Source organism: Rhinopithecus roxellana, chromosome 10, assembly GCF_007565055.1.
Source record: "Rhinopithecus roxellana isolate Shanxi Qingling chromosome 10, ASM756505v1, whole genome shotgun sequence".
NCBI classification, from domain to species: Eukaryota; Metazoa; Chordata; class Mammalia; order Primates; family Cercopithecidae; genus Rhinopithecus; species Rhinopithecus roxellana.
In genome coordinates, this window is record NC_044558.1 from 92,616,771 (window position 1) to 92,632,743 (window position 15,973).

Here is a 15,973-nt window from a genome sequence, read left to right on the forward strand (position 1 = left end):
GGGTTTCGCCATGTTGGCCAGGCTTGTCTTGAACTCCTGACCTCAGGTAATACGCCTGCCTTGGCCTCCCAAAGTGCTGTGATTACAGGTGTGAGCTACCAGGCCTGGCCTGAAACAGTCTTTTAGCTAAGCTTTTTACTCTGTAATAAATGTAGATTTATAGAAAAGTTGCAAGGATAGTACAGAGAGTTCCTGTATGCCCTCCATTCAGCTCCCCCTAATGTTAACATCTTAGATAAACTTGATGTGTTTGTGAAAGCCACAAAATTAGGCCCGTCACGGTGGCTTATGTCTGTATTCCCAACACTAGGAGGCTAAGGTAGGAGGATTGCTTGAGCCTAGGAGTTCAAGATCAGCCTGGGCAACATAGTGGAGCTCATCCCTACAAAAAGTTAAAAAATTAGCCAGACATCGAGCACCTGTAGTCCTAGCTACTTGAGAGGCTGAGACAGGAGGATCACTTGAGCACAGTAGGTTGAGGCTGGAGTGAGCCATGGTCACACCACTGCACTCCAGCCAGGGTAACAGAGTGCCTACAAAATTAATGTTGGTACAATGCTATTAACTAAACTTTAGACTAGATATGGATTTCTCCAGTTCCACTAATGTCCTTTTTCCACTCCAGAATCCAATTCAGAATGCAACATCGCATTTAGTGAAACAGTTTTTCAAATTGTATTTCAAAATTGTATTTCACCACCATCCATGCCACCAATTTTTAAAATCAGTACTTAAAAATGGCCGGGCGTGGTGGCTCAGGCCTGTAATCTCAGCACTTTGGGAGGCAAAGGCAGGTGGATCACCTGAGGTCAGGAGTTTGAGACCAACCTGGCCAACATTGCAAAACCCTGTCTCTACTAAAAATACAAAAATTAGCCAGGCGTGGTGGTGTGCATCTGTAGTCCCAGCTGCTCAGGAGGCTGAGGCAGGAGAATCATTTGAACCTGGGAGGCGGAGGTTGCAGTGAGCCGAGATCGTGCCACTGTACTGCAGCCTGGGCGACAGAGGAAGACTCTGCCTCAAAACAAACAAACAAAAAAAAACTTTAAAATCAGTGAAAATGTGCCATTCCTAGTCCTGTTAGTCTTAACCACTATCTGCCCTGTCCCTGTCCCTGTCCTGCTCAGACTCAGGCTGATGCCTGCGGTTCCATTGCCCAGGCTCCCTTGTCAGTTGGTTTCCTGCTGGTTTTGGCCAAGGGCAGTAGAAAGAGAGAAACCAGGGTATTTCTCCTCCCCCACTGCCACCGTTCTTTCACCTGCATTTCCGGCAATGTCTCTAGCTCCTCTGGGAACTGATGGCTGTAGTTCAAGCTTCCCCTGGGTGACCCTGGGCCCCAGGCTCACCACCTCTTCATGTGGTGGCTTCCTGCCATTGACAATTGTGGGATGGCTTTGTCTTCCCCTGGTTGGCCTCTCAACTCTCCCATCACTGAGGTAACCAGTCTCTGGTTTTAAATCCTTAGAATGGCATCTGTCTTCCTGGCTAGTCCCTGCCTGACACATGTGCCTGAGACACCTCCAGGCTTGGTCTTCCTGCCCTTGTGGCCCTAACACCCTCACAAAGCTGAAAACTGCTTCCAGAGAAAGGTTCTGTGTAAAAGCGACAGAGGACCTAAGATGAACTCTTAATGTCAACAGTTGTGGTTTCTGCAGCCACACTAACCACACAGATGTCAGCACAGCTACACTCACACCTACCTCTTCCTTTTGCAGGATGGCCAGAGACAATAAAAGCATGAGACCCAAGTAGTCTACTGAAGTCTCCATCTCTGCGGACCTACAGAGGCACAGAGGGCTGCTCACAAGATGGCTTTAGACATTCTTGCCATGGCCCCTTTGTATCAGGCCCCTGCCATCAACAGAATAGGGCCAAAGACAGACCCATCTAACAGGCCAGCTGACCCACTAAAACCCTTGGTTCCCTCTAGGACCAAACTCACCACCATTGAGGCCAAAAGGATCATGTCCATCCTGGATGAGGCAATCTACAAGGTGGAGCTGGTGACCCTGCTGTCATATGTGGCATCCAACAGAGAGGATGTGGAGGGGATGCTGGGGGAAGACATCTTGAGGGCAGTGAGAGAGCACGAGGATCTCTGCCAGGTCCTCCTGGAAAACGTCAGGTGCCTGAAGGAGAAAGAAAGGCAACTGCAGGAGCAGGAAGAGGCTGAGGAGGAAGGGTGGCTCAGAGACCGCCTCCTTTCCATAGAGCTGCAGAAATCCAGCCTCTTACCACTTACGCAGCAGATCAAAGACTCCACCAAGAATGTCCTGAGACTCTTGCTCAGCAACCCACAGGCTGCTAGGCTCCTGCAGATGCAGATGCAGAGTAGAAGTGCAGAAGCCCAGAATTTTATTGACAGCCTAATAGAGCTTCGTGGTTTCCTGTTTGAAAAACTAGTCACTAGTCCCATGGAAGCGAGGGATAAGGCCCAGTTCATACAGGATATCAATAGACAGAATAGTAATAACCAACAAATCATCGATACTCTTGAAAATGAATTGGCGGAGAGAATGAAGAACAGGAATGCAGAGGTATTATTTCATAGTACTGCTGAAATTACTGAAGGAGTGACACAAATCTTTTTTGTTGGTTGGGTTTTTCCTCAATGATTGATTGATTTTTTTTTTTTTAAGATGTAGTCTCGCTCTGTTGTCCAGGATAGAGTGCAGTGGCATGATCTCGACTCATTGCAACCTCTACCTTCTGGGTTCAAGCGATTCTTCCACCTCAGCCTCCCAAGTAGCTGGGATTACAGACATACGCAACCACGCCCAGCTAATTTTTGTATTTTTAGTAGAGATAGGTTTTCACCATGTTGGCCAGGCTGGTCTAGAACTCCTGACCTCAAGTGATCCTCCTGCCTCGGCCTCCCAAAGTGCTGGCCACTGTGCCTGGCCAATTGATTGACTGATTTTTTGATACAGGGTCTCACTCTGTCACCCAGGCTAGAGTGCAGTGGCATGATCACAGCACACTGCAGCCTCCATCTTTCAGGCTCAAGCAATCCTCCCATCTCACCCTCCCAAGTAGCTGGGACTACAGGTGTGTGTCACCATGGCTGGCTAATTTTTTGATTGTTTGTAAGGATGGGCTCTTGCTACGTTGCCCAGGTTGGTCTCGAGATTCTGGGTTCAAGAGATCCTTCTGCCTTGGCCTCCCAAAGTGCTGGGGTTACAGGCATGAGCCACTGTGCCCGGCCTCCCCCATGATTTTTTTTTTTTTTTAAAGATGGAGTCTTGCTGTGTCACCCAGGCTAAAGTGCAGTGGCAACATCTTGGTTCACTGCAACCTCCACCTCCCGTGTTGGGAATGCGTACTTGGTGTCACCAAAATCAACACTGAGACAAAGGATCTCTCAGCAAGGCTAGTTTACTTTCTGCAGAAAGGGTGCCGCTTGCTAGCAGTCTTCCCATGGGAACACACATGAACAAAAGAGACAGGGTCATTTATAACCTGACGCATCCACCCTCTGCTGTGTGCAGTTTCCATTGCCTGGAACGGGACCTCACATTCTGTACTCAACCCGATTGGCTAGCAACTTAGAACTTCCCAAAAGAGGCAAAGGCAGAGGGGAACAAAGAAAGAGAGGAAATAACTTCTGGAATGCTGAGAGAGGGAAAAACACCTCCAAATAAGGAAGAGGAGTAGGCTATCACCTAATGCTTGCTCAGACCGGTTCACGTAAGCCAAGGCAAATATCTAAGCTAAAATGTGGGAGCTAAGAACATAGTATATTGATTTCTTTTTTTTTTCTTTTTTTTTTTTTTTTTTTGAGATGGAGTGTTGCTCTGTCACCCAGGCTGGAGTACAGTGGCACGGTATCGGTTCACTGCAAGCTCTGCTTCCCAGGTTCATGTCATTCTCCTGCCTCAGCCTCCCGAGTAGCTGCAACTACAGTTGCCTGCCACCATGCCTGGCTAATTTTTTTTTTTTTTTTTTTTTTAGTAGAGACAGGGTTTCACCATGTTAGCCAGGATGGTCTCGATCTCCTGCCATCATGATCCACCCGCCTTGGCCTCCCAAAGTGCTGGGATTACAGGCATGAGCCACGGCGACTGGCCTATTGATTTCTTTATTATAGCTAGCTGAATTGAAGAATATTAGCACAGGTCTTTGAGTAAATTTTGGTTCTAAGAGAGGTTACTACCTATTCTGAATTAGACTGGGAGGAAAGTCCCTTTGAAGAGGAACCTCTATTTATTTCATTTTCTATATCCTGGGTTCAAGCAATTCTGGTTCAGCCTCCCGAGTCGCTGGGACTACAGGTACTTGCCACAATGCCCAACTAATTTTTTTTATTTTTAGTAGATATGAGGTTTCACCATGTTGGCCAGACTGGTCTTGAACTCCTGACTCCAAGTGATCTGCCCGCCTTGGCCTCCCAAAGTGACGGGATTGCACCTGGCCTAAATAGCTTTTCTTTCTTTCTTTCTTTCTTTCTCTCTCTCTCTCTCTCTCTCTCTCTCTCTCTCTCTCTCTCTTTCTTTCTTTCTTCCTTTCTTTCTTTCTTTCTTTCTTTTTTTATTCATTTACTCCACAAATTATTGTAAGTACTTACTAGGTACCAGGTCTTATAAATAAGCCCATGTGGTTCCAGCCTCATGGAGTTCACAGTAAGGAAGGTAGGAATTAAAAACTCATTTAATTACAGTTTTGAGAAGGACAATGTGCTATAAGGGAGTGTTACAGGATAACTCAACTTATACCAAAAGGGTCAGGGACATTGAAGCCAAGATACGAAGAATGCGAGGGCGTGAACCAGGCAAGTACAGTGAGGAAGAACCTTCCAAGCTACGGAGTAGCAAACTTTTTTTTTTTTTTTTGAGACAATCTTAGTCTATGCCCAAGCTGGAATACAGTGCTGTGATCTCAGCTTACTGCAGCCTTCATCTCCCAGGTTCAAGTGATTCTCGTGCCTCAGCCTCCCGAGTAGCTGGGATTACAGGCATGTGCCACCATGCCTGGATGATTTTTGTATCTTTTAGTAGAGACAGAGTTTTGCCATGTTGGCCAGGCTGGTCTTGAACTTCTGGTCTCAAGTGATCCTCCCACCTCAGCCTCCCAAAGTGCTGGAATTACAGGTGTGAGCCACAGCACCTGGCTGCAACTTTTTCTATAAAAGGCCAGATAGTAAATACATTAGGCTTTGTGGGCCAGATGGTCTGTTGCAATTACTCAACTCAGCTCTGCTGTTATAGGGTGAAAGCAGCCACAAACAATATGTAAATGAATGGGCTGTGTTCCAACAGAACTTTACTTACAAATACAAGTGACTGGCTGGATTTGACCTGTGGGCCATAGTTTGCCAACCCCTGTTCCAGGTGTAGGGTAGAGTGTACCTCAGTCATGAGATAGGAATAAGCCTGGCTAGTTCAGAAACCCAGAGAATGCCAGTGAGCTAGAGGGAAGGGGCAAAGATGGGCTGGGAATGCAGGGGAAGGAGACAGATCACACGGGGCCTCGAGACCTAATCAAGGAATTTGGTCTCTAGAAGTTTTTAGTGTTAGAGACAAGATCTTGCTCTGTCACCCAGGCTGGAGTTCAGTGGCACGATCATAGCTCACTGTGGCCTTGACCTCCTGGATGATTCTCCTGCCTTAGCCTTTTGAGTAGCTGAAACTACAGACATGCGCCACCACTCTTGGCTAATTTTTAAAATTTTTGTAGAGACATGGTCTCACTATGTTGCCCAGGCTGGCCTTGAACTCCTGGGCTCAAGCAATCCCCCTGGCTCAGCCTCACAAGTAGCTGTGACTACAGGCACATGCGACCATGCCTAATTAAATTTTTTTTCTTTTTTTGGAAATGGGGTCTCTGGCCAGAAGTGGTGGCTCACACCTATAATCCCAGCACTTTGGGAAGCCGAGGTGGATGGATCACTTGAGGTCAAGAGTTCAAGACCAGCCTGGCCAACATGGTGAAACCCCGTCTCTACTAAAAAAAAAATACAAAAAATTAGCTGGGTGCAGTGGCTAATGCCTGTAAGCCCAGCACTTTGGGAGGCCGAGGCGGGTGGACCACCTAAGGTCAGGAGTTCGAGACCAGCCTGACCAGCATGGTGAAATCCTATCTCTACTAAAAATACAAAAATTATCTGGGCATGGTGGCGCGTGCCTGTAATTTCAGCTACTTGGGAGGCTGAGGCAGGAGAATCACTTGAACCCAGGAAGTGGAGGTTGTAGTGAGCCAAGATTGCGCCATCACACTCCAGCCTGTGTGACAGAGTGAGACTCTGTCTCAATTAAAAGAAAGAAAGAAAGGAAGGAAGGAAAGGAAAGAAAGGGTGAGAAGAAAAGAGAAAAGAAAAGAAAGGAGAGAAATGGGGTCTTACTCTATTACCCAGGCTGGTCTTGAACTCCTAGCTTCAAGGGATCCTCCAGCTTCAGCCTCCTGAGTAGCTAGGATTATAGGCGTATCACACCAGCTAGAAGAATTTTTAAGAAGGGAAATGGGAGTGTGGTGGCTCACGCCTGTAATCCCAACACTTTGGGAGGCCAAGGCAGGTGGATCACTTTAGCTCAGGAGTTCGAGACCAGCCTGGGCAACATGGTGAAACCCCATCTCTACATAAAAGACAAAATTAGCTGGGTGTGGTGGTGCACACCTGTAGTCCCAGCTACTCAGGAGGCTGACGTGGGAGGATCACTTGAGCCCAGAAGGCAGAGATTGCAGGGAGCTAAGATTGCACCACTGTAGTCCAGCCTGGGCTACAGAGCAAGACCCTATCTCAAAAAAAAAAAGAAAAAAAAAGAAAAAAAAAAAAGAAACGGTAGCATGATCCCAAACCTAATAATAATTGTCATATTGGACACATACAGTGTATTTTGTTTTACATACATTTTCTCTCTAAATCTTTACAAAAATCCTGTGAGATGATGTGTGAGTACAGATTTGGCTGCTATAACAGAGACACCCAAAATAGCTTTGGCTTAGTTAAGACGGCAATGTATTTCTCTGTAGTGGAAATACCGGAGCTGGTGTGGCATCTCTGCTCCCCAAGTTGTCAGAGGTCTGGCTTCTTCGATGTGACTTCCCTGCTGACCCCACGTGGGACTTCTGCCTGTGGGCCCAGATGGCTGCTCCAGCTTTCCCCATCATGTGGTCCCCGGTCCAGCCAACAGGAAGGAGGAAAGGGGAGGAGAGGGCTTGGTTCTGCCCCTTAAGGACACGTGGAGGTCTTCCTCCACACACATCTTCCACGCACATCTTGTAGCCACACCCAGCAGAGAGAGGTGCTAGGAAGGACCCACCACCTGTCACCGGGGCCGTGTTATGTTCCACATTCTACCCCACAGCCTCTCTGGGGAGAGCAGACATGGGGGATAGCCAGGCTGCACTGCCACAGGCCCTTCTGTTTCTATCCCCCACCACTCATGACAGGTTCAAGGCCCTGGGAAACTATTCACTACCCTCCTCCCTGGTGCTGGGTTGGGCACTTCTCATTGAATTTGTCCTTTAAAGCATTCATCTGACTTTGTTGGTAACATTCACCCAACTTTGTGGATAACGTATCTGTGTGTGATTTGTTTGGTCTTGAGAGGTTTGGCTCCTCCACAAGAAAAGGGGACCTTGTCTCTTTCAGCCTGCCACTGCGTCCCTAGTAAGCCTGTCCAAAAGAGGGGCATGATGTATACTTGCTGAGTGGACAGAGGACAGGCTGCTGAGCCCTCGGGCAGTGAGGTTACTTGTAAGGTGGAAGGGGCATCATCTAGGAATAGGCAGAGGGACACAGGTGGCCCTGCTGGTCTCATTCAGGTGCTAGAACCAGCTTGGGGCTTCACCTTGGACTGACCTGGGGTCAAATGCCATTTTTGCCAGGTGGACAAATTTCATGTCATTGAACCTCAGTGTACAATGAGGGGAGACACCAATCAGGCACGTGTAGGGAGTCTACAAGGAGAGCTCTGACTGCCGATCATATTTCCAGCACCTGGTGCCTCAAGCCTTGCCTGCAGGACGGGCTTGCCCCAAAGATGCTGCCTCCCTGCCCCCAGTGCACAGGAAGTGAGCAGATGCCCGGCAGGCCTGCTGCCAGCTGACCCAAGCCCAAGATGGTGACGTGAGCAGCCATAGCACCACTGTGCTCAGAGGGAGACTCTAGTGTATATGAGAAGCCTTGAGAGCTTCTTTACAAAACTGTCTCATCCTCCACCCCCATTCCTGTTCTAGAATCCACCCAAGGCAGGGGACAAGCCAGGCATAGGCCCTCAAGAGAGAGCCTGCTGGTGATCCCTGCAGCCTGCGTTCATCGCACACCTTCATGTACCCCATCAAGTGTCTCTGCCAGCTGGGCGTCCCCTCCTGTGTCCCCAGGAGGAGCATCACTGCTGTCCCAGTCCTCCCCTGTGGCCTCAATCCAACAAGCTTGCACCCTTCATTCGTGCAAGGTAATAGAAAGTGGTGGCCGAGAACGTGGGCTCGAGGTCAGACAAACCTAGCTTCAGGCCCCAGTTGAGCTGGGCAGCCCCAGACAGATGAAGCCACCTCCTTGAGCCTCAGCTTTCTTGTCTGTAATCAGGCTGTCCCTGACCTCCACTGTGGGGTTGGGGGTGTGATAAAGAGATAATAACCCAGGTGGCATGCCTGGCCCTGAGGGAGGATGCAGTGGTGCCAGCCTCTGATGACTGTCAGTTGGTATGAAGGGTTTTTCTTGAGATGGAGTCTCACTCTGTCACCCAAGTTACAGTGCAGTGGTGTGATATCTCCGCTTACTGCAACCTCCACTTCCCGTGTTCAAGCAATTCTCCTGCCTCAGCCTCTCGAGTAGCTGGGATTACAGGCATGCACCACCATGCCCGGCTAATTTTTGTATTTTTAGAAGAGATGGGATTTCATCATGTTGGCCAGTCTGGTCTCAAACTACTGACCTCAGGTGATCCACCTGCCTCAGCCTCCCAAAGTGTTGGGATTACAGGCATGAGCCACTGTGCCTGGCTGGGCATGGAGGTGTTAACAGAGCCCTTTCTGTTCCTGGCTCAGGTGGAAAAGGAGAACTTTGTGATCCAAGAACTGAAAAACCACTTGCACCAGGTGCTCAAGTTCTCAGAGAACAGCCTCCTTCGCACTAAGCAGGAGGCCGAGAAGCAGCAGAATGCCGATTTCCGGGCATCACAGGCCAGGTTAGCCAAGATCCAGCAGGAGATCCTGCAGCTGCAGTCACAGTTTTACAACCTGGTCATGGAGAACCGGGAGGCGGAGCAGGCGCTGAGGAAGGTGCCCCGGGAAGTGGGAAGCGGGAAGCGGGAAGCAGGGAGGATGGGCCGGTGGGGCCCCTGGGGCGGGGGACGGGTGGGACTGTCCCATCACTCCTGGAGGTCCAGCAGTGTTGGGCAGGGCAGGGCTGCACCAGCTCCTCAGGAAGTGGCGTGGTGGAGGGGAAGGGCACAGGAGCAGGGAAGGCCCAAATCCGAGTCAATGTCTCCTGGGAGGCAGGAAGGGGCAACACATAGGCCTGGGGATGGGGGACAGAGAAACTGGGACCCTGTCCCAGCATTGCTGCATGCCAGCTTTGTGACCTTGGGCAAGTTCCTCAATTCCTCAGACCCCACAGGGATAATACCCACATCTTCAGAGGCTGGGTGCCATGCAAAGGAATGAAGAAGTAGCACACGAAGCTCAGGCAAATTACTCAACTCCTGCCCAGCTGCCGATTTCACACCTTGGAAATGAAAATGCTAACATTGGTCTTAATGGTTGTTACATGAGAATTACATGAGATGGTGGTGAGAGAGCTGGTGCATAGTAGGTGTTCAATAAATATCATTTCTGGCCGGGTAAGGTGGCTCATGCCTGTAATCCCAACACTTTGGGAGGCTGAGGTGGGAGGATCACTTGAACCCAGGAGGCGGAGGCTGCAGTGAGCTGTGATCACACACTGCACTCCAGCCTGGGCAACGGCAAGACCCTGTCTGTAAAAAGAATAAAAGATAAATTAGTCAGGCGCTGTGATGTGTCCCAGCTACTTGGGAGGCTGAGGCAGGAGGATCACTTTAGCCCAGGAGTTTGGAGGCTGCAGTGAACTACGACTGCGCCACTGCATTCCAGCCAGGGCAAGAGAGTGAAACCTTGTCTCTTAAGAAAAACCCAAAACCTTCATTTGCCTTCTCCTTCATCATCTCAGCCAAGACCCAGGCCTAGCACACACCCAACTTCCAAATCTCTGTCCTCGTAAAAGGCACCCTTTTTAATACTTGTCCCCAGTCTCTTAGTGTCACACTCTTGAGCATCTGATGGAAGCCACGGGCCTCTCCCCCAGCAAGAAGGCACAGATGCACATACACATCCTAGTGGACAGTTCCCTGGGGAGCCCAGGCCCCCTGAAGCTGGCCTATCCATGGTGCCCAAGCTAAGCGCTCTTGCTCTGTAGGATTAAGAGGTTGATTGATTGATTGACTGATTTTGAGACAGGGTCTCACTCTGTCACCCATGCCAGCATGCAGTGGCGTGATCATAGCTCACTTCAGCCTCCAACTCCTGGGCTCAAGCGATCCTCCCATCTCAGCCCTCGTGAATAGCTGGGACTACTGGGGCATGTCATCACGTCTGGCTAATTAAAAATTATTATTCTTGGCCAGGCGCGGTGGCTCACGCCTGTAATCCCAGCACTTTGGGAGGCCGAGGTAGACGGATCTCCTGAGGTCAGGAGTTCAAGACCTGCCTGGCCAATGTGGTGAAACCCTGTCTCTATTAAAAATACAAAATTAGCCAGGCATGGTGGCGTGCACCTGTAATCCTAGCTACTTGGGAGGCTGAGGCATGAGAATTGCTTGAACTCAGGAGGTGGGGTTGCAGTGAGCCGAGATCGTACCACAGCACTCCAGCCTGGGCGACAGAGTGAAACTCCATCTCAAAAGAAAAAAAAATTCTTAATTTTTGTGGAATCAGGGTTTTGCTATGTTGCCCAGGCTGGTCTAGAACTTGCGGCCTCAAGCAATTCTCCTATTCCCACCGCAGCCTCCCAAACGGTTGGGATGAGCCACTGGCCCAGCCTGTTTATTTTTAATTTAGGTGAAACTTATATAATATGAAACCATTTTAAAATGAGCAATTCAGTGTCATTTAGTATATTCACAAAGTTGTGCGACCCCAATTCCACCACTTCTATCTAGTTCCAAAACATTATCACCTCAAAATGAAACTCCATATGCGTTAAGAAGTTACTCCCCATTCTCTTCTTACCCCTGTCCCTTGCAATCACTAATGTGCTTTCTGTCTCTGTGGATTCACCTATTCTGGACACTTCATATGAATGGAATCCTCTGTGGCAGTTGTGTCTGGAATCTTTTATTTAGCACCGTGTTTTCATGGTTCACCCATGTTGTAGCATGGATCAGTGCTTCATTGCTTTTTATGGTGGAAATAATCTTTTAAAAACAAGATTAGATCATGTCCCTCCACTCCTTCTATATCACCCAGTGGCTTTACCTCACCCTTTCCTGAGAATACAGCCTCCTCTTGCTGACACTCCCTCTGTAACACAGCCTTTCCCTTGGACCTTGTTGGGGACCACTACCCTCCTTGCCACTCCCTTCCAGCCACACTGACTCGATTTCTGTCCTTTTTTTTTTTTTTAATTTTTATTTTTTGAGACAGTCTCGCTCTGTCACCCAGGCTGGAGTGTGGTGGCGTGATCTCAGCTCACTGCAACCTCCGCCTCCTGGGTTCAAGCAATTCTCCTGCCTCAGCCTCCCAAGTAGCTGAGATTACAGACGTGCACCATCATGCCCAGCTAATTTTTGTATCTTTAGTAGAGATGGGGTTTTGGCATGTTGGCCAGGTTGGTCTCAAACTCCTGGCCTCAAGTGACCTGCCTGCCTCAGCCTCCCAAAGTGCTGGGATTATAGGCATAAGCCACCACGCCAGGCCGATTTCTGTCCTTTAAACAACACAAGCTTGTTCCTACCTCAGGGCCTTTGCACCTGCTGCTTCCTCTGCCTAGGATGTCCTGGAACCAGGCTGCTGGCTTCAAATTCAGGCTCTGCCACCCATTAGTTCTGTCACCTTGGGCAAGTGAGATAGCATGTCTGAGCCTCAGTTTCCTTGCCTGTGAAATGGAGAAAAGAGAACCTCCTTGTGCGGATTCAATAGGCGAGGCATGTCAAGCACCAGCCACAGGGCCTGGTGATGCACAGAGTGCTCAGTGCTGTTGATTGTTAATATATTCCATCAAACAATGACAAATTGGATCTTTTCTAGAAGAAATATAAAGTAGAAACGGAAATCGAGAACTGGATCCAGAAATATGATACAAAGATGGGTGAGAAGCAGGTATTTGTCGCTGAATAAGTCTCTCTTGCGTGCTTTTCCCAAGACCTTCTAGGAATGGGATGGATGGGAAGAGCAGCCTTGGGATGGTCCATGGAGTGGGCAAATTTCTGAGCCTCTCTGCGGGGAACACCTGCCTCTGTTTAAAGAGTTTGTCCAGCCTGGGGCAGAGTGAGAGGTGGGAAAGAAAAGAGCCAGAAGCTGCAAGGCCAGGTGTGATGGCTTATGCCTGTAATCCCAGCACGTTGGGAGGCTGAGGTGGGAGGATTGCTTGAGCTCAGTAATTCAAGACCAGCCTGGGCAAAAGAGCAAGACCCAGTCTCTATTTAAAAAAAAAAAAAAAGCGACTGGCTAGAAGGGCCTGACACTGGGCCTAATGATCATGGCTCCATCTAGTGTCCACATCCTATACTCCTCTGGATGGGCTCCTGCCAGCACCCCCACAAGCTGGGGCTCCTGCCCACAGACTCAGATGGGAGCCTGCCTCCACCGCGTCACTCAGTCACTCAGCCAGTTTTTATTGAGCACCTGAGATGTGCCAGTTGTGTGGCCTTAAGCAAGGTACTTGACCTTCCCAAGCCCGTTTCTGCATCTGATTAGCAGAGGCAGTAATTACCATCTTGGGACCCTGGCGGGCATTGGGTGAGACACCATAGCTGCAAGTGTGTGTGCCCAGCATAGGATCTGGCCTGGAGGAAGTGCTCAGGGGGTGAGAACCTTCAAATCGAGACACCCCCAAACCCTTCACCCAGCGCTGGGATAACATTGGTGGCCCATGGCTCCAACCCAGAGGCCAGAGAGGCCTGGGGAGCACTGGAGGTAACATGAGCCGGAGTGAGCCAAAGCCAGGTGTATCTTCAGAGAAGGGCAAGTCAGAATCTTGTCCTGGGCAACCGTCAGGGCCTGGAGAGGGGAGCTTTGCAGCCTGGGACTCTCGTTTCTCTGGGCTGCATGAGGGTTGTGGGTTGGTTGAGGGCAGGGACTTTGTCCACCCAGCTCTGTGATCTCTGGCAGTGCTCTGCTTTTTGTAGATGCTGGGTAAACGCCAGTGGAAGGAAGGAAAACAGGTGTAAATGACAGCAGGAGAGGCTATGGTTAGACATAAGGAAAAACTCTGGAACTCCGTTTGAGGCTTGAGAAAGTTCCTTCTCCTCTGGTGTCTTGTGGAACAGACTGCTTTTATGGCAGCAGCCTCCATTTCTTGTGTCCCCACTGTGTGCCTGGCATCATGTCCAGTACATTGTGTCCATCCAGTCATTTAATCCTAGAAACAGCCCCTGGGTTTGGAATCGTCCCCATGTTTCAGATGAGGAAAAACGAAAGCCTGAAAGGTGAAGTCAGTTGAGGTGTGGCAGAGCTGGGACTTAAAACTAAGTCTGCCCAACTCACAAGCCCGTGTTCTTTTCCTGTTCCTGAAATTATTTCAGTGGGGTCTTTCCTAGAGCTGGGATGGAGCCCATCCCCTCTCCCCATCCACCTCACTGGGACCGAGATGCTGAACAGTTTAGCTTAGGGGCATCGCTGGGGCAGAAGCCCATTTGGGAAGGGTGGGGGGCCTCAGGAAGGAGGGTGGGAGGAGGCGCTCTATGCATGGTGACCCCAGCCCCACCCCTCGCCCCAGGAGGAGTTGGAGGATCTGGAAGCTGTTCACAGGGAGGAGAAGATCACTCTGGAGGAGCTGAGGTGGAGGCACAAAGTGCTGGTGGAAGAGTTTGTGCAGATCCGGGAAGAGCGAGAGATCAACTCCAAGAAAAGGATGGAGGCGGAGCAGGAGATGGTGCGCATGGTGCGGGCGGCCACGTTAATCCAGGCCTTTTGGAAGGGATACCTGGTGCGCTCCCTGCTCAGATCCAAGAAGAAGCGGGGCAAGGGCAAAGCAAAGGGCAAGGAGAAGGGCAAGCAGAAGGGCAAGGAGAAGGGCAAAGGCAAGAAATGAGCTCTCCACCCCAGCCTGCTACTGACCCTTATCCTCCCCAAGACCAGGCCAGGAAGCCACCGGGATAGAGAGCACTAGATTCATGGCTTTCATGATGTTTTTATTTAATAAATTAAAAAGTATTTGAAGCTGCATTGAAGGGAACGCTCTATGAATAAATCTCTTTACCCAGGGCTGTGGGCTGTGTGTGTCCAGCTCACAGATGGCGTTTCCACGAGGAGCGTGCAGCCTGGGGTGTCAGCCTGGAGAGGATGGTTCCTTACTTCAGCCTTAGTGGGCAACCAGACCCCAGCTGCAGCCCGGAAGCTGCCATGGCCATGATGGACACATCACCCACCAGGGCAGTGGGGTGTGGGTCCCAGCTGCCCATAGTGGGCACAGAAGCAGGCAGGGAACTCCAGGAGGGGCAGGGCCTCAGGTTTCAGGCTGCCCCCAACCCTGTTCTGGGACTAATTTGCCTGCAATTTCCCCTGCTCCAGCACTGTGAAAGCTCAGAGGGAGTCCTGAGGTCACAGCAGCCCTCAGCTTCACATTCCAGGGAGCTGAACAATTATTTAAAACAACTTTTTTTTAAAAAGCATATAAATTGATTTAATGTAAGTTTTACATGACACCGGAGCCTTCATGAGGAAATGTAGACCTGAAGAAACAGTTAAGCCTGTGTGCTTTTACGCTACATTTGATGAAGAGTAGACAGTTGTGGTGATACATAATAGGGCAAAAAAGGTATGATCTACTGGTAATAAGCTGGGGGAAATTTAGCAAGACCTGTGTGTTTAGATTCTTCTCTGTGTCCCTGTGTCTTCAGAAATAAGGATATAACTTTCCTCTGGGTATAGAGAGGGCACCTCTCACATGAGAGTCTTATGACCTGCTTCAGGAAAACGTCAGAAAATACTTTCTAACTTTTTTTTAAAAAATGTAAAAAATGTTTAGGCCAGTCGTGGTTTCTCACACCTGTACTCGCAGCACTTTGGGAGGCTGAGGCAGGCAGATCACTTGAGCTCAGAAGTTTGAGACCAGCTTGGGAAACATGGCAAAACCCCATGTTTTATTTTTTGTCTCTATAAAAAATTTAAAAATTAGCCCAGCATGGTGGCACATGCTGGTAGTCCCAGCTACTTGGGAGGCTGAGGTAGGAGGATTGTCTGAGTCTGGGAGGGTGGAGGTTGCAGTGAGCTGAGATTGTGCCACTGCACTCCAGCCTGAGTGACACAGCAAGACTAAATAAAACAAAACAAAACAAACAAAAAAAGGTGGCTAGAGAGACGGGGTCTCACGGTGTTGCCCAGGCTGGTCTCAAACTCCTGGCCTCAAGAAGTCCTCCTGCCTGGGCCTCCCAAAGTGCTGGGATTACAGGCATGAGCCATCACACCTGGCCTGGACAATTATTTTTAAATTATTTGTTGGCATTTAAAAAACTGAGGGCCACCACATAGAAATCCAGCACTCTCCCTTTCCTGGAAAAAAAATCTAATCATCCAGATATCCCAGGCTTGTACGTCTTCTAGGGCTCAGCAGCAGCAGCCCCCTTTAGATGGTAGAGAGTAGGTTGCCCCTGTCCTCACCACCCCCAACTGCCTTACATACACCACAGCCTGGTGTCAGTTACCCTTTAGTGTTACCTCGGGCTATTGCCAGATTTTACTGTAGTTGGGAGGAAAGAGAGTTTTTTTTTTTTTTTTTTTTTTTTTTTTTAAGAGTCTTGTTCTGTTGCTCAGGCTGGAGTGCACTGGTTGGATCTCAGCTCACTACTGCCTCTGCCTC

General features: G+C 49.5%; 1 protein-coding gene across 2 annotated transcripts; it reads left to right on the forward strand.

Annotated features, from left to right (window-relative positions):
• The first annotated feature begins 1,808 nt into the window (after nucleotides 1-1,808).
• IQCD (IQ motif containing D) lies at nucleotides 1,809-14,336 on the forward strand. Of its 2 annotated transcripts, XM_030938764.1 has the most exons (4): nucleotides 1,809-2,537; nucleotides 8,986-9,219; nucleotides 12,202-12,273; nucleotides 13,892-14,336. In XM_030938764.1, the coding sequence occupies exons 1-4, from the start codon at nucleotides 1,809-1,811 to the stop codon at nucleotides 14,204-14,206; spliced, it is 1,350 nt and encodes a 449-aa protein (XP_030794624.1). In that variant the 3' UTR covers nucleotides 14,207-14,336. The 2 variants fall into 2 exon arrangements, with proteins under 2 accessions (XP_030794624.1, XP_010367067.1); XM_010368765.1 differs by lacking the exons at nucleotides 8,986-9,219; nucleotides 12,202-12,273 and having other exon boundaries at nucleotides 13,892-14,275.
• Nucleotides 14,337-15,973: the final 1,637 nt, after the last annotated feature.

Coding starts and splice junctions, on each gene's coding strand:
- IQCD (XM_030938764.1), top strand. CDS start 1,809: ATGGCTTTAGACATTCTTGCCATGGCCCCTTTGTATCAGGCCCCTGCC. Junction 9,220..12,201: donor CGGAGCAGGCGCTGAGGAAG/GTGCCCCGGGAA, acceptor GATCTTTTCTAG/AAGAAATATAAAGTAGAAAC. Junction 12,274..13,891: donor CAAAGATGGGTGAGAAGCAG/GTATTTGTCGCT, acceptor CCCTCGCCCCAG/GAGGAGTTGGAGGATCTGGA.